This window comes from Prosopis cineraria, unplaced genomic scaffold (assembly GCF_029017545.1).
Source record: "Prosopis cineraria cultivar Desert tree isolate PC_DT_omini unplaced genomic scaffold, ASM2901754v1 PC12, whole genome shotgun sequence".
In the NCBI taxonomy this organism is placed as follows: Eukaryota; Viridiplantae; Streptophyta; class Magnoliopsida; order Fabales; family Fabaceae; genus Prosopis; species Prosopis cineraria.
The window spans coordinates 5660634-5674242 of record NW_026555343.1 but is presented as its reverse complement, the minus strand read 5'-3'; the positions used below and the strand labels follow the sequence as shown (position 1 = coordinate 5674242).

Here is a 13609-nt window from a genome sequence, read left to right as displayed (position 1 = left end):
GATAATGAGAGTTAAAGACCCTAAAACCTGAAAATGCCAATTAAAAGCCAAGGTCCTTTATTGATTAGGGAAGTTCTATGAACCAAATTTCCCTTGCTGGGTTGAAAAAATATGGTTGAAATGTGTACCAGTTGAGCTTCTATGATTTCTATCATGCATGTAGAGTCTCACTATTGAAAGTCAAGAATCAATATGTCAAAAGTGCTTAATTGAAAACTCTTCCAGCTAAGATTTTTATGATCATGCATAAATAAAATTTCCCCCAATGGAGTTTCCACGATCTTCAATTTATATATAAAGCTCTTCCTTAGCTTCCATCGTTTAAATCAGCAAGGGCAACATGGTCCATACATTATCTTTATATCTTATATCAACGAAAGACTTTGATTCTTAATTGGCATGTTTAAATTTTGGGGTCCTTCTTAAAAAGGTCCATAATTGTCGTTTTACCTTTTTGAGAGTTGCAACTAAATCAGAAGTGCTGATGCTTTTATTACAAACCGAAATCAGTTTTCCCAACAACTAATTCAGTAACCTGCGACGCTTAGAACCGTCATAGGCCAGGTATGCTGCAAACTTCTTCACAGTAAATTGAGACCCAATGCATAAAACAAGCTCCACGAGATCATGAGGTTGAATACTTGAAATGATACTTTGCCATTCTGCATCTTCATGGAAAGTTGTTGAGTCTCCATTGTGATGTTGAACAGTAGCCTTCGTGTAGTTAATGATCAGAACATTTATGAGAAATTGAGTCGTCTCACCAATGCATGAAACAAACACAATGTTGAGAACCACTGCTTTTAAGCAGCAACCCATAACCTGAGGTGCCTTGAAAAGTACTGAGCGTCCTTCGCCCTTGTAAATGAACCAATCAGGATACTCATCGCCTGGTAAGTGAGAATCATCCCACCTTCCATTATTCCTTCCCAATATATAGCATCAACATTTGAATGACGAACTTGTATTTAACCACTTATAACACCAAAAAAAAAAAAAAAAACTGTCCTTCATTTTAAGAAGGAAGAATGACAATTACTGATTCCAAAAGATTGAAATAATGATAATTAGGCTCCTGATAAAAGTTTTAAAAATATGAGTTGCAAAATGTCAATTCAAACCGTTGCAAACAAAAATCTCATTTACAATATAACAATTACATTTAAATGTCCCATTTATAATTAAAACTTTTATATTTATAATTGTCTAAATGCGTATTTTTAACTTATTTTTTTAGAAAAAAAACTTATCAGATCTAACTATTATTAATCCAATCTTTTGAGAGCTAATTGTCATTTACATTTTTTTTTTTTTAAGAAACATACTAATAAGACTTGCCGCTCCAGAAGCAGCAGTGCATATGTGGAGTACTTATCACAAAACTCTAGCTTTTTCATCCATGATGGGGTCCTAAAGAAAACTCATTTTCAAACATGATGGGGTAGAGAAAAGACAGGGACAAACCTGCAAAATTTTCTCTTTCAATAAGTCTGATTTGTCGCACAATCCCATTTGAATTAAAAGAGAATTGTAGGAATCTGTTGCTCTTTCAATGTGAACTTGGTCATGGCCCTCAGATGATGCAGAAGCTTCCATATGTGAGAATTGTGGTGTATCTGAAGTTGATTCCAATTCCATAAAATTTGCTGTCTCATACAAGGCGTCCAAAAGTCTAGCCATTTTTCCACTGAATTGAAACTTTAGTCTGCATTCCTCCCACATACCTCGAAGCCTCGCAAGATTGCCCAGAACTGGAGATAGGCCGTGGAAGCTACCATTCTGTACAGCTGAGAAAACCAGAGATGATATTCCCTGCAAAAATGCTTCACTACGGGACTGGGGAATATTGGTGGGTGACATCCAAGACCATATGAGAGAAGGAAATATATCTTGTGCTCTCCATACCCACACAAGGATACATTTCCATGCTTAAGCCCTTCCAAACTTACTAATGACCTGGGTATTTGTGTTATGGCAGTTTTATCTGCCATTAGAGTAGTCAAGGATTCCATCTGCTCAAAATCTTCTTCTAAATGATCAATCATTGAACAATTAGAAAGAATGAGAGTTTTCAAAGATTTCAACTTGTAGATACTTCTAGGGAGATCTCTAAGGCACTTGCAGTCCTTTAGACTTACCAGGAGAAGATTTTTTAGATCTCCAATGCTCTGGTGAACTGAAATCAAGCTTGGACAATCTTTTAGTATCAGTTTTTCAAGGTTTGGCAGTTTCTTGAAATCAGGAGTTTGTCTTAAGAAGGAGGAATGGCTAAGAGTGAGTGTTTTCAACCACCGCAGAAACTGCAAAATATGAAGTTTCATATGATAAATTAAACAAAATATATGGCAACAATTTTATCATCGATAATGTACTGCTTTAAAACATAGAAAATCACACACAATAATACACCGGGGGCTTCTTCCAAACTAGTTTGAGGCTGGTGTATTTGAGGTCATTACCAACTAAATTTTCCTGATGAAAGTTGTCTGGTGTGCATTTTTATGGAAATCCATGCCAAAAAAGCCACCTCAGGTTTTTGGAAATATACTTATAATCGCCATTAAGATTTACATAATCTAGTTGAAGTAATCTGAGTCTCTTCATCACCTTAAATGCCTTGGCTTCAATCAAAGTCTTGCTATCAGTTCTTGGCAATTTCAGAGCTATGCCCTCAATAGCTTTTGTTGCCTGCAAGTACATAGGAGAAGAAAAATGAGGGAAGGAAAAAGCATATGCCTCAAACTTGTTTGATAAGCACATGCTTTTCTTTTGGTTTAATGCATGGTAATGAAGTACACAAAATGGACAAATGATCAACGAAGATTGAAGAGGGCTTTCAAATGCGTACAAACCATACTGTACTTTAATCAGGATTTGTCCTCTATTGATGCTGCAAGGTTAAGAAGAAGTTGTTTGTAGGAGTTATCCAAAACATCCAAGAGAGGAATACACAAGAAATAGTGAAACCCTCTCCTTCTAGAATGAAGTTTTGAATTAGAGAAATGAATTGAGTTGTATATTTGCACAAAAAACTGTTATGCTGAAGTGAGTTTCCGAAAGCATTCTTTTATACACAAATTTCTGAACAGAACGTTCCTTAACCAAAAGGTAATCGAAATCTACCATTCATGAAAGAATGAATCATGAATCATTCATGAAAGAATCAAAATTTCTCAATTATATTAGCTGATTGTTTATGAAAGGTACTTAATCATAAAGCAAAAGCTACTGAGAAAATGTTGAAACATCATCCTGAACCCTGATCAGTTTATCAAACTATTTTCAACACTTCTTACTTTGAAGACTACACCAAATTGAAAAAAATCATCCCTTGACTTTAGAACTTGCCAAACAAAACAGTTGCATAGAAAATTACTACAGTTTGTTCTGTTAACACATGAAGCACTTCTTCATGAAAGCATAATCTGCCGCGTTCCTCAAGGTACTTTGGTGGACTTCCATGGATGATTTCTCTTCCCATATCCCGTATTAAATCATGCATTTCAAGCTTGTTATCCCTACTAACACTTATGGGGCTCCGCTCTATAAGTATTTGTATCCCAATTTTTGCATGAAATCCACAACCATTTAATATTTGTGTGACATATTCTCTGTCCTTATTGATAAAGAAGAAACACATGTCAGGGAATATGTCCTGTTCCATATAATCCTTTAACCCATCAAAGCTTATTCTCAACTTTCTTTGTATCTCATCGTTGGGAATGGATTTTAGTTTGAACAGCACATACTCCCATTCTTCAATTGTTCTCTCAAACAAATGACAACCAAGGACTTCCAGAGCTAATGGAAGTCCTCCACTGTAAACAACTAAATTTCTAGAAAGTTCCATGAAATTTTCAGGAGGAGCTGGTTGTTTAAAGGCATGCCAACTCAAAAGCTCAAGAGATTCACTTTCATTCATTTCCTTCATTCTATATACTTGGTCAGCTTTGAGGTCTTTAAGAAGATGCACATCTCTAGTGGTAATGATTATTACACTCCCTGGGCAAAACCGTTCACGACTTCCACATAATGCCATTAGTTGGCTCAAACTATCCACGTCATCCAATACAATAAGTGACTTTCTACGAGGGAGTCTCTCCTGTATTAAAAATTTTGCTCTTTCACTGTTTGGTAACTTCATAATACTTGACTTGATGATGTCAGCAATGAGTTGTTGTTGTAAATAAACTAGGCCATTATGTTGCTTTGAAACTTCTCTAATATTTGAGAGGAAATTTTTCCCTTCAAAGTAATGACCAATTTCATTGTAAACGACTTTGGAGAGAGTTGTTTTACCACTTCCTCCCATTCCCCAGAGGCCAAATATAAAAACATTTCGTGATCTCTCTATCTGACATTGAATTTTCAGTTCATGAACTTGTGATTCTTCTCCCACAGAGTGATCAGGAACAAATAATTGTTTTTCATCTAACCTTCCAAGAACATGATCAACAGTTTCTTAACTAGCTCACCATTCCTGTCAATAATTAATGTCCATAAAATATGAGCATCTATCAGAAACATCATTTGCAATAATAATAAATGTGACTAATAGTATTGATCATTAGTTAAGCAAAAAATTTTTCAGTAGACTGCTAAGGACTGGTAATGGACTTCCTTTTGGCCTTACAAATGGACTAATTTAGCTATTGAATATCTACAAGTCTCATAGATTCATAATAAAACTTTGAAATATGGAACGTGAAATAAAAATCAATGACAGTCAATTCATAATACAAGAGTTAAGCATAAATGATAGGTGCTTAAATGAATTCTACTGGAAAGAAGTGCGATAATATGTAGAATTTCTTTCCTTGCCCACATTGACATGAATGCAATGAAAGTATATTTGTTAATGACTAATAAATATTACACCGTATTACATAAAAGGGTCCTATATTTAAGGCTAGCTAGAGGGAGTGATTATCAATGAAATTATGATTAGCTCTCGCTCAAATTGAAATTTTTTAATCATATTTCTACTTTTAAAAATTGAAATTGATATTAAATCTTACACTCTCTACAAATACATGTAATGCTCTTTCATAATTATAATCTCATACCAACCAGTCTTTGTGCTTCTCTAACCCTTCCCTAAACATTCAATAAGAATCATGGGCAAATTGTAGTTTTAATCACTACTACAAAAATTTAAATATAAGATGCCATAAAAAATGATGGTTAAAAAAAAAAATACATCATGTATGAGAGAGGCGGGTGACGGTTTGGCAATAAATAATTGGTGTTTAAACATCCATTATTTATTCTCAAACCTTTAAATGACGGGTATTTAAAACACCCGTCATTTAAAGGTAAAAAACCTTTTGATTTTTTAATTTTAAAAAAATAAAAAAAATTAATTTTAAGTGACGGGTGTTTAGAACACCCGTCATTTAAAGGTCTAAAAATAAATGACGGGTGTTTAAATACCCTCATTTATTATTGCCCAACGTTTCATTTTTTGGAAATTAAAAAAATAAAAAAATTTAAACTTTAAATGACGGGTGTTTTAAACACCTGTCATATATTGGGAATAAATGATGGGCATTAAAATACCATTAAAATACCCGTCATTTATTCTATTTTATTAGTTAGTTTGTTGTTCATTGTTCATTCCTGCCTATTCGTCTTCGCATCTCCTCTCTTCTCCACTTGCACACGAAATTAATAGAAATCTCTCAATCTTTCTCCATTGTTGTCACTGACCATTGTTGTCCTCTTCGACGTGAAGGCACCACCACCTACATAGTCTGGTTTTCTTCATCTTTGGGTTTCAATCCTTTTTTCTCCAAGGTACGTCGGTGTGTGATTTCTATGGTTTTCATTTTCTTCCAATATCTTTAGATTTCTAGGTTATGGGATTGATTTATTTAATGTTATGGATTGTTTTACCAGTTGATTTTTCTTGTTTAAGTTTCTACTCATTTGTTGCCCATTTTAGTATTGTGAGGTGTCAAAAATTGTTAATGTTTGATGTGTTATTGACTTAAAAATGGTAGTAGATGATATAATTAGCCTTAGGATGATTGTTAAGATGAAAATGAGTGATCAAAATGGGATATTTATGATGATTGTATTTTTCTACAAATTTTGACTAATTTATTTCAATAATTTTTAATTTAAATTCTGTGTTTTGTTTGATCAGAGTAGTTTTATCGTTCAAAACCACATACTAAAATGTACTAGCATGTCAATTTTCATTACAATTGGAGTTGATTTAGGTGACCGAAACTAAGGCATGGTTTTTCTAAAAATCATTGCTATTTATTAAGATTTTTACATTTTCTAAAGAATGATTTTTTTTCTTGGCTTGGGATTGCTAATATAGGATATATGTAACCTTAGAATGATTAATGAGACAGAAAACATTGATTGAAAGTGATGTTTATGGTGTTTTTCTTTTTTCTATGATTTTTTAACAAATTTTAGATATAATTTTATAATAATTAGAGTTAATTTAAAAATGCTATTTTGTGAGAATTTTGTTGCTATTGTGATTGTATATGGTTGAAATTAGTTTGTTAAGTGAGATGCTAGGATTGAAAAGAGGATTTGAGCTTAGAAAATACTTTTTCTATGCCGTTATACTACTGAATTTTTTTCGACGGTTGAAGGAATATGTGAATGCTTATGCATTACAACTCATGATTCATTAATTACTCTATATTATATGTAGAGTAGTCAATTTTTTTTTTGATAATTTTTCTATCATTCCTTTCCTCTCCATATTCATGAGTCACTGATCATATTTCCTTGAATGATTTTTTTAGATTAAAGTTATGGATAAAGAATGGATATCTGCCAATCATTAAGTAAAGAGTATTTGAATGACGTGAAAGAGTTTATAAGGTTTGCTCTCAAGCATATAAAAGACCCTAAAAGAATAGTGTGCCCTTGTGTAAGATGTGATCTTTTAAATAAAGTTAATGCATCTGAGTTGGAAGACCATTTATATATTGTAGCATTATGACGATTCTTACATTGAAAATTCAAGAATGCGGAAATAAATGAGGTAATTAAAAAAATGATGTCAATACATTTTTCAAGTATGGACCTCATACAAAGAAGATTAATAGAACTACCTCGAATAAGTAGCTAGTATGTTTATATTTTTAATAGGTAGTTTATTTTTAAAAATATTTTATTTTATATAATTACATTTGTTTACTTGATATAGATTAGTTAAGAGATGGTCATTGATTAATTTGAAATTAAATACAATAAATTTCATTGATATTCAAATTTGAAATGGCTGTCTGCTGCTATTTTGATTTTTTTTTTGTAAGGAGGTTGGTATAAAAACAGCTCTCATTAAGAAAAACCATATAATAAATGACGGTTATCTAAATAAACCGTCATTTATATGACAATATTTACCCATCATATATTTTGAACCCATCATTTAAAGCCACAATAAATGATGGGTAAATTTACCCGTCATTTATTATTTCATATGGCTCAGCCTTCTGTTAAATTTTATTTTAAATGATGGTTATATAACTGTCATTTATTGGGAGATTTTAAACGTCAGCTACATAAATGACACGTATTAATCGTCATTTATGAGCTAAAATAATCGTCATTTATTTTTTTTTTTTTGTAGTAGTAGTGAATTATGAGAGGGCCAAGATTAAAAATCATATATGCTACAAAATTTTTGTAAATCTTGAAGGGGGCCAAACCATGAAAGTATATAAAGATTATATAATAATAAAAAAATTTAAAAAGTCAAGAGCCAATGACCACGGCTAGTCCCCCTCCCTCCCAAGAATATGTTTGTTTTTGGTATGTTGATTATTGTGTATGTTACATGCAAACGCCCAAGCAATAAAGGGGATAAGATTGGGAGAACAATATTTGTGTTTATCGACATGCAGTAGCAAGAGGTTATTGAAAATGGGTTTTAACATCAACTTGAGTTTGTTTTGGCAAAAAGCAAAATCAATTTCAAATGTTTTGTCTATTCCCTTCATAATAGTAGCTACTTTATAAAGTTCACGATGGTCATTAATTTGGACTTGCCAAAAGATGCAAGGTAGAATGACTTCTACTAGCGGCTTCCACACTCTCAATATGAACTTGTCGATTGAATTTCATTTAAAAAAAAATACGAACAAAATCAAGGGAAAAAAAAAAAAGAAGAAGACTAAATCAATGTTTTAGTTATCACATAATTCCTCGAATCTTTGTTATAGGTTACTTTTAACCAATGAATTCTAGAAATGCCTAGAATCTTTTAATTTAGTGACACCCCAGGCTACATTAAAAAAGAGAAGTTGTGAGCTCTATGCCTAAATAGTTTAAGAAAAAATGTTTCAATTTAATTGAAAACAAATAGTTTGAGTATATTATTTTTTTCATAGTTCAAATTACTGGAATTTTTTTTAACCAGCAAAGCTGCAATTCATTATAGATTTATTATTTTACATTTATATTAATTATTTAACCTAAATAAACTTGCATTGCATGCTGTCTCTTTTTTTTTCCTGCTTTGTATTCCCTGCAAAATATGGAAGCCAGTTTAGATTACCGATCGTTCAAAAAATGGAAGCTAAGCCTAAAATATCTACTCTGAGCACCGTCCTCTAATGAATCACCTGATTCTTGCTCCTTCCTAGCCATTGCTCATGTTCTCTCATTGCTTCACCATATCTGCCCCCTCCCTGATGCAAACTCTTCTATATTCCATTATTTTCACCAGTTCTTCCAGACACTAGCTAGAAGAAGCGTAATTCTCAGAGAAAACTACGATCCCAATCCATGATTCTTCAATTGCTTGCAGTAACGATCGTGCAATCTCTTATCCCCTTCCGAGCTGCATGTCGTCCATGAAAGTAAAGATTCTGGCCTATGTTAGAGCGTGGTAGAGATGGCTGTTATGAGTGTCTGCACCTCTGAAACCTAAGAGCACGTCATAGAACCATCTTTGTTTTATGGATAACGAACTAGAACATGAAGCCGCCATTGTTTGAAGGAATTATGGGGTTAAATTCGAAATGACACGCAATCGGAGAAGAAGAGATAGAAATAAGAGGGAAGAATGAAGGGAAGGTTTTTGGCTCATAATTATTGGTCAAACCCGTTATATAGCCAATGGTGAGATGCATTATTCTAATATATTCCTTTTTTCTTCAAAAAATTGCAATGAAAGGGTTGACTCGGCGGCAAATAATCCAACTGCAAAAGATCAAATGTAAAAGGTAACAATGAGTTCAAATAACTTCCAACATATAAATGCATTAATTTTTTTTTCCACTTTGCATCAGATATATATTTTTTAATTGCAGGTAATCTATTGTTTCTTTGTGACAGTTATAACTTATTACTGTCGACTGCTTTGTGTGAGCAATTGTAGAGATTAGAGAACTGTGAGAGCAATTTTGAGAGTTATAACTTATTAATTGCAAGTCCAATTGCTATAAATATCTATGACTACTTTAATTTAAGTAATGACTATTTTTTTTCTGAAAATAATCAAAATGGAACAAGCAATTACAACTTCACCTCTGCAACTACTTTTTTGCTAGTAATGATTAAAATGGAACAAGCAATTACAACTTCCCTTATGCAAATTACAGAGAAGAAGTTCTAATTGCGTGTATACCATTTTGGTCATTGTCAAAAGAAAAATAATTATTGCTTAAATTAAAGTAGTAACTAATATTTACTTTTAGGTTAAAGTGTATTTTTATTTCTATACTTTTCTTCTTGGAGCAATGGATACTCTATAGTAACAAGTAAAATATTTTTTCTCTTAAACCATTTTTTAGAGGAGGAAAAATCCTCCTCCATTAACTGAGGGGATTTTTGCTCATCTAGAAAATGGTTTAAGGATAAAAATGCCCTACTTATTAATATAGCATGTCCAACACTCTGAAGAAAAGTAAAGGGGTAAAAATATACTCTAACCCTTTATATTATCAAAGTAATCAAATGCAATTTGATTAGGATTAATTTGTGTTTTATGTATAACTTTTTACATATGGTTAAGTTGACCTATCATATTTACATTTATTGTGATCTGTTATTAAATTTAGATTGTATTTTCCTATTTTGTATTCGTCAAGATTTCATGTTCTTGTGTTACATACATACATACATACATACATACCTTCATTTAGTGAATGAACAAACAAGCATAGTTTACCTCAAATATGCCTCTTCCTTTGCTCTTTGTTTCTTTCTTTTCGAACCTAAACTCCATTTATTCTATAAACTCAAGCTAGATCTCAAAAAGCCAAAGGCACTTGAATGGATAATAATAGGGATAACGCTAAGACATATGATGAAGCAAATACCCCAAAAAAAGGAAGAGGGGAAAGAATGTTGTTCAACGCACACTACTACTACAAAAGATGGCTTTTAATACGCTAATTTCACATCGCTTTTAAAAAAGGTGAGGTAATAAAGTTTATCCATGTCACATTTCATGAAAAACAACATGGTTTTACGAATTCATGTCGCTTATTCGAAAAGGTGACTTGAAAAGTTGAGAACATAATTTATTAAAAAAAATTTAAGAGGCCACGTCGCATTTTATTTAAATCGACATGGATACTTGGATAGGCATTTACATCCCTTCATTTTTACCTTTGGCTCCTCATGACTGTTCTTCTCCACCTCTTAGGGATCCTAGGCAAAACTCAGTTGGAGCTTCGTTTTACTATTGTTGCTATATGCATCTCTCTCACGCTCACTAACTTAGCCACTATTTTTGCTCATGCTTCATGGTAGCGCTATTTTCTGGCCTCCATTCTTGACAGCGCTGCTGTCTCTTTATGCTTGTCTATATGGTTTTCACCTAAAGAGGTGATGTTCCTTTCTTTCGTACCTACTAACTTTGAGTATAAAAGCAGTCATCATCCTTTTGTCTTGCTAGGATATCTATATTCTTAAGCTTTTGAGGAAGGAAAACAAATTTGAGATTTTCAGGTGAGCATTTCCTTTCGCCTCTTTTCTCTTATGTAAAGCATTAATTGGAAGGTAAGCTTGTCCTTCTCAAGATTTTTGCAAAATCTTAAAATTTATAAGAACTATTGGTTCTTTGTTGTGTATATTCGACTCATGGTATTAGACAGTTGAGAACTAGTTTAATGCAGGGGGAGATTGGTTTCGGGGTTTTAGGGCTAGGGCATGAAAGTTTTGGCATATATTGGTTTGTTAGTTTTTGGTATTATAAGTAGTATATTTGTTAAGTTAAAGTATTGGTACAGCGAGCACACATAATTGCATATTCATGACGTTTCTTAACACTATTGCTGAATTATAATCTAGCTAGCACATTATATGTTGTGTCTTTAGATTGTCATGACCATATTTACTGCAACCACTGTGGAATAAAGATTTTTGTTTACTTATTTTTCTATAGTGAGTGACTCAATCAACATGAACAGGTGAGCCAATCAAAGTCAAGATAAAAAGGAGAAATGCTTTTGTTTGAAGCTTCTGCTTTCATTGCTTGATTCTATGCTCTCATGTCTTTGACTTTAAGCATCCACTAGTACAAACAGATAAATCTACACTGATTAAAATAGCTTATCTACTCTAGTTGAGTAACCGGTGTAGATAAGACTAGTGTAGATATCATGAAGTTATCTACACCGGTTATTTAATTGGTGTAGTTAACGGATATATCTACACCGGTTGTAAATTCGGTGTAGATAACATTAATTATGAATATGTAATTTTTTTAAAAGTTGATATCTACACCGGTTCTGGATATAACAGGTGTAGATAATCATATATCTACACCGATCATTGCCTAAACTAGTGTAGATAACCTATATATCTACACCAAGTTATATTGTTATTATTATCTAACCGTGTAGATATATTATTATCTACACCGATTATTCATGGAACGGGTGTAGATGATGATATATCTACACCGTTTATATCCATAACCCGGTGTAGCTATTTGTTTTTCTAAATAAAAATTACTCCCATTTTTTTCATTTACCCCAACCATTATAGGCTGCAATTTATATCCTGCATTAATCAAACATATAATAGCCAAATAACAATGAGCCAGCCAAACAATCATATATTGTTCAAATCAAATGAATTTAAAATTGTGTACAATTCCAAACACATAAAACATAAATTGTCAACTAAGTAATCCTACACACAACTATATTTACTAATATTTACAACTACATAGTTCACTCTTCCAAAGGATGATTATTATGAAAATCAAACATGAAGAGTCCCCAATGTTGCCTTATTTGATAGATCTCTGAATCCGAAAATGGAGATGGATCATTGAACATCTGAAAAGATTAGGGATAAGGGAATTAAATTAGTAATTAGAAAAAAAAAATAATATCTAAAATTACATTTACCTCCTCAGTGAACTCAGTCAAGCCAGCGGTGATGATATTGTATGCATGTCTCAATACATAAAAGCCGTATAAATTAATAGGGGGTTGCCGATGGCTCTATAGAATAACACAACATTGTCATAATTATACTGAAAGAAGGCTCTATCATCAAAATTACATAAAATAAAAACATGTATAACTTGTTACCTTTGGTGTTATCCATGTAGGATCCTTGACATCACGTGGGGCCTTGCCCAACCGGACTTGCTGGCCAATCCTCATAGCCCTATCATTAAACATGACATAGTTAGTAACTTAATCACTAAAAAATTTTATTATAAGACTCCTTAAGCACACTTACTGCTCGCAAGATTTTTTCATTGCTGGATTGAGTTTACGATGCAAAGAGCATAAAAAGATTATAGAATTGCTCTTCATCGAAAAACACTATCAATTGCCAGTGTGTACTGCAAAAAAAAAAGTCATTTAAGCAAATATTCGATACCATTATGAATAAATTCAAATATATTTACTTACAGATTGAGAAATATGGAAAAATAACACTCCTTTTCGCCTTCACTGAGCCTCTAGTTCATATATGCCTCCTTTGCCTCTTTGGTGGTCTCTTTATCATTAGTGTAATGTGGGCAAAGAAATTCGTATTGTTTGTCTTTACCCGAGGAAACTAGCAATTGATGCAAAAACCTACAAAATGAAAACAAGTTAGTTTGAAAAGCTGAATTGTTTAATTTCATTTAAATGTACAAGAAGACACTTACATCATCCCAATTTGGATGTTCGCCATGGTTAGGTCAGTATCAATGAGAATCCAACGGAGGTCCTCATTCTCAACAAAGATTTCATAGTTGTTTTAAGCCAGCAAGATCAGGATTCACTTTAAAACTCTGAGGTGGAAATGATCCACCATATGCCATCAATACAAATCGGTCCCATAGACTTAGCTCGAACAATTGTGGCTTTCGACCCACTTTATGGACGATGGGGTTTCTTGTTAAATAAAAAAAAATTAGTAACACATTCTAAAATAAGGAAATCATTACAATTAATTAATAAAATTTGTTACCGGATCTTGAGGCTTCCCAACAAGTCTTTTTGGCCATAAGCAAAAAGTGCCTTGGCATTTCACTGTCTTGATCTCATCAGTGGGGAATGGGACAGAAGCATTATCGATTTTTACCTCTTCAACAGTGACCTTGACAACATCTTCTTGAACTTCCTGGAAGTCGCATTTTGACCCCTCATGAATGTAACCGTGTGCTACTAAG

General features: G+C 32.8%; 1 protein-coding gene and 1 pseudogene across 2 annotated transcripts; both read right to left on the bottom strand.

The window, feature by feature from the left end:
* Nucleotides 1-522: 522 nt before the first annotated feature.
* Nucleotides 523-4312, bottom strand: LOC129288345 (disease resistance protein RUN1-like; annotated as a pseudogene).
* A 7731-nt stretch (nt 4313-12043) lies between these two features.
* LOC129287816 (uncharacterized) lies at nt 12044-13287 on the bottom strand. 2 transcript variants are annotated; one of them, XM_054924063.1, is made up of 6 exons: nt 13103-13287; nt 12861-13028; nt 12685-12790; nt 12531-12609; nt 12345-12440; nt 12044-12272 (listed from the first exon to the last, which is right to left on the bottom strand). In XM_054924063.1, exons 3-6 carry the CDS (start codon nt 12759-12761, stop codon nt 12165-12167), a joined length of 360 nt encoding a protein of 119 aa, XP_054780038.1. In that variant the 5' UTR covers nt 12762-12790; nt 12861-13028; nt 13103-13287; the 3' UTR covers nt 12044-12164. The 2 variants fall into 2 exon arrangements, with proteins under 2 accessions (XP_054780038.1, XP_054780039.1); XM_054924064.1 differs by having other exon boundaries at nt 12685-13028.
* Nucleotides 13288-13609: the final 322 nt, after the last annotated feature.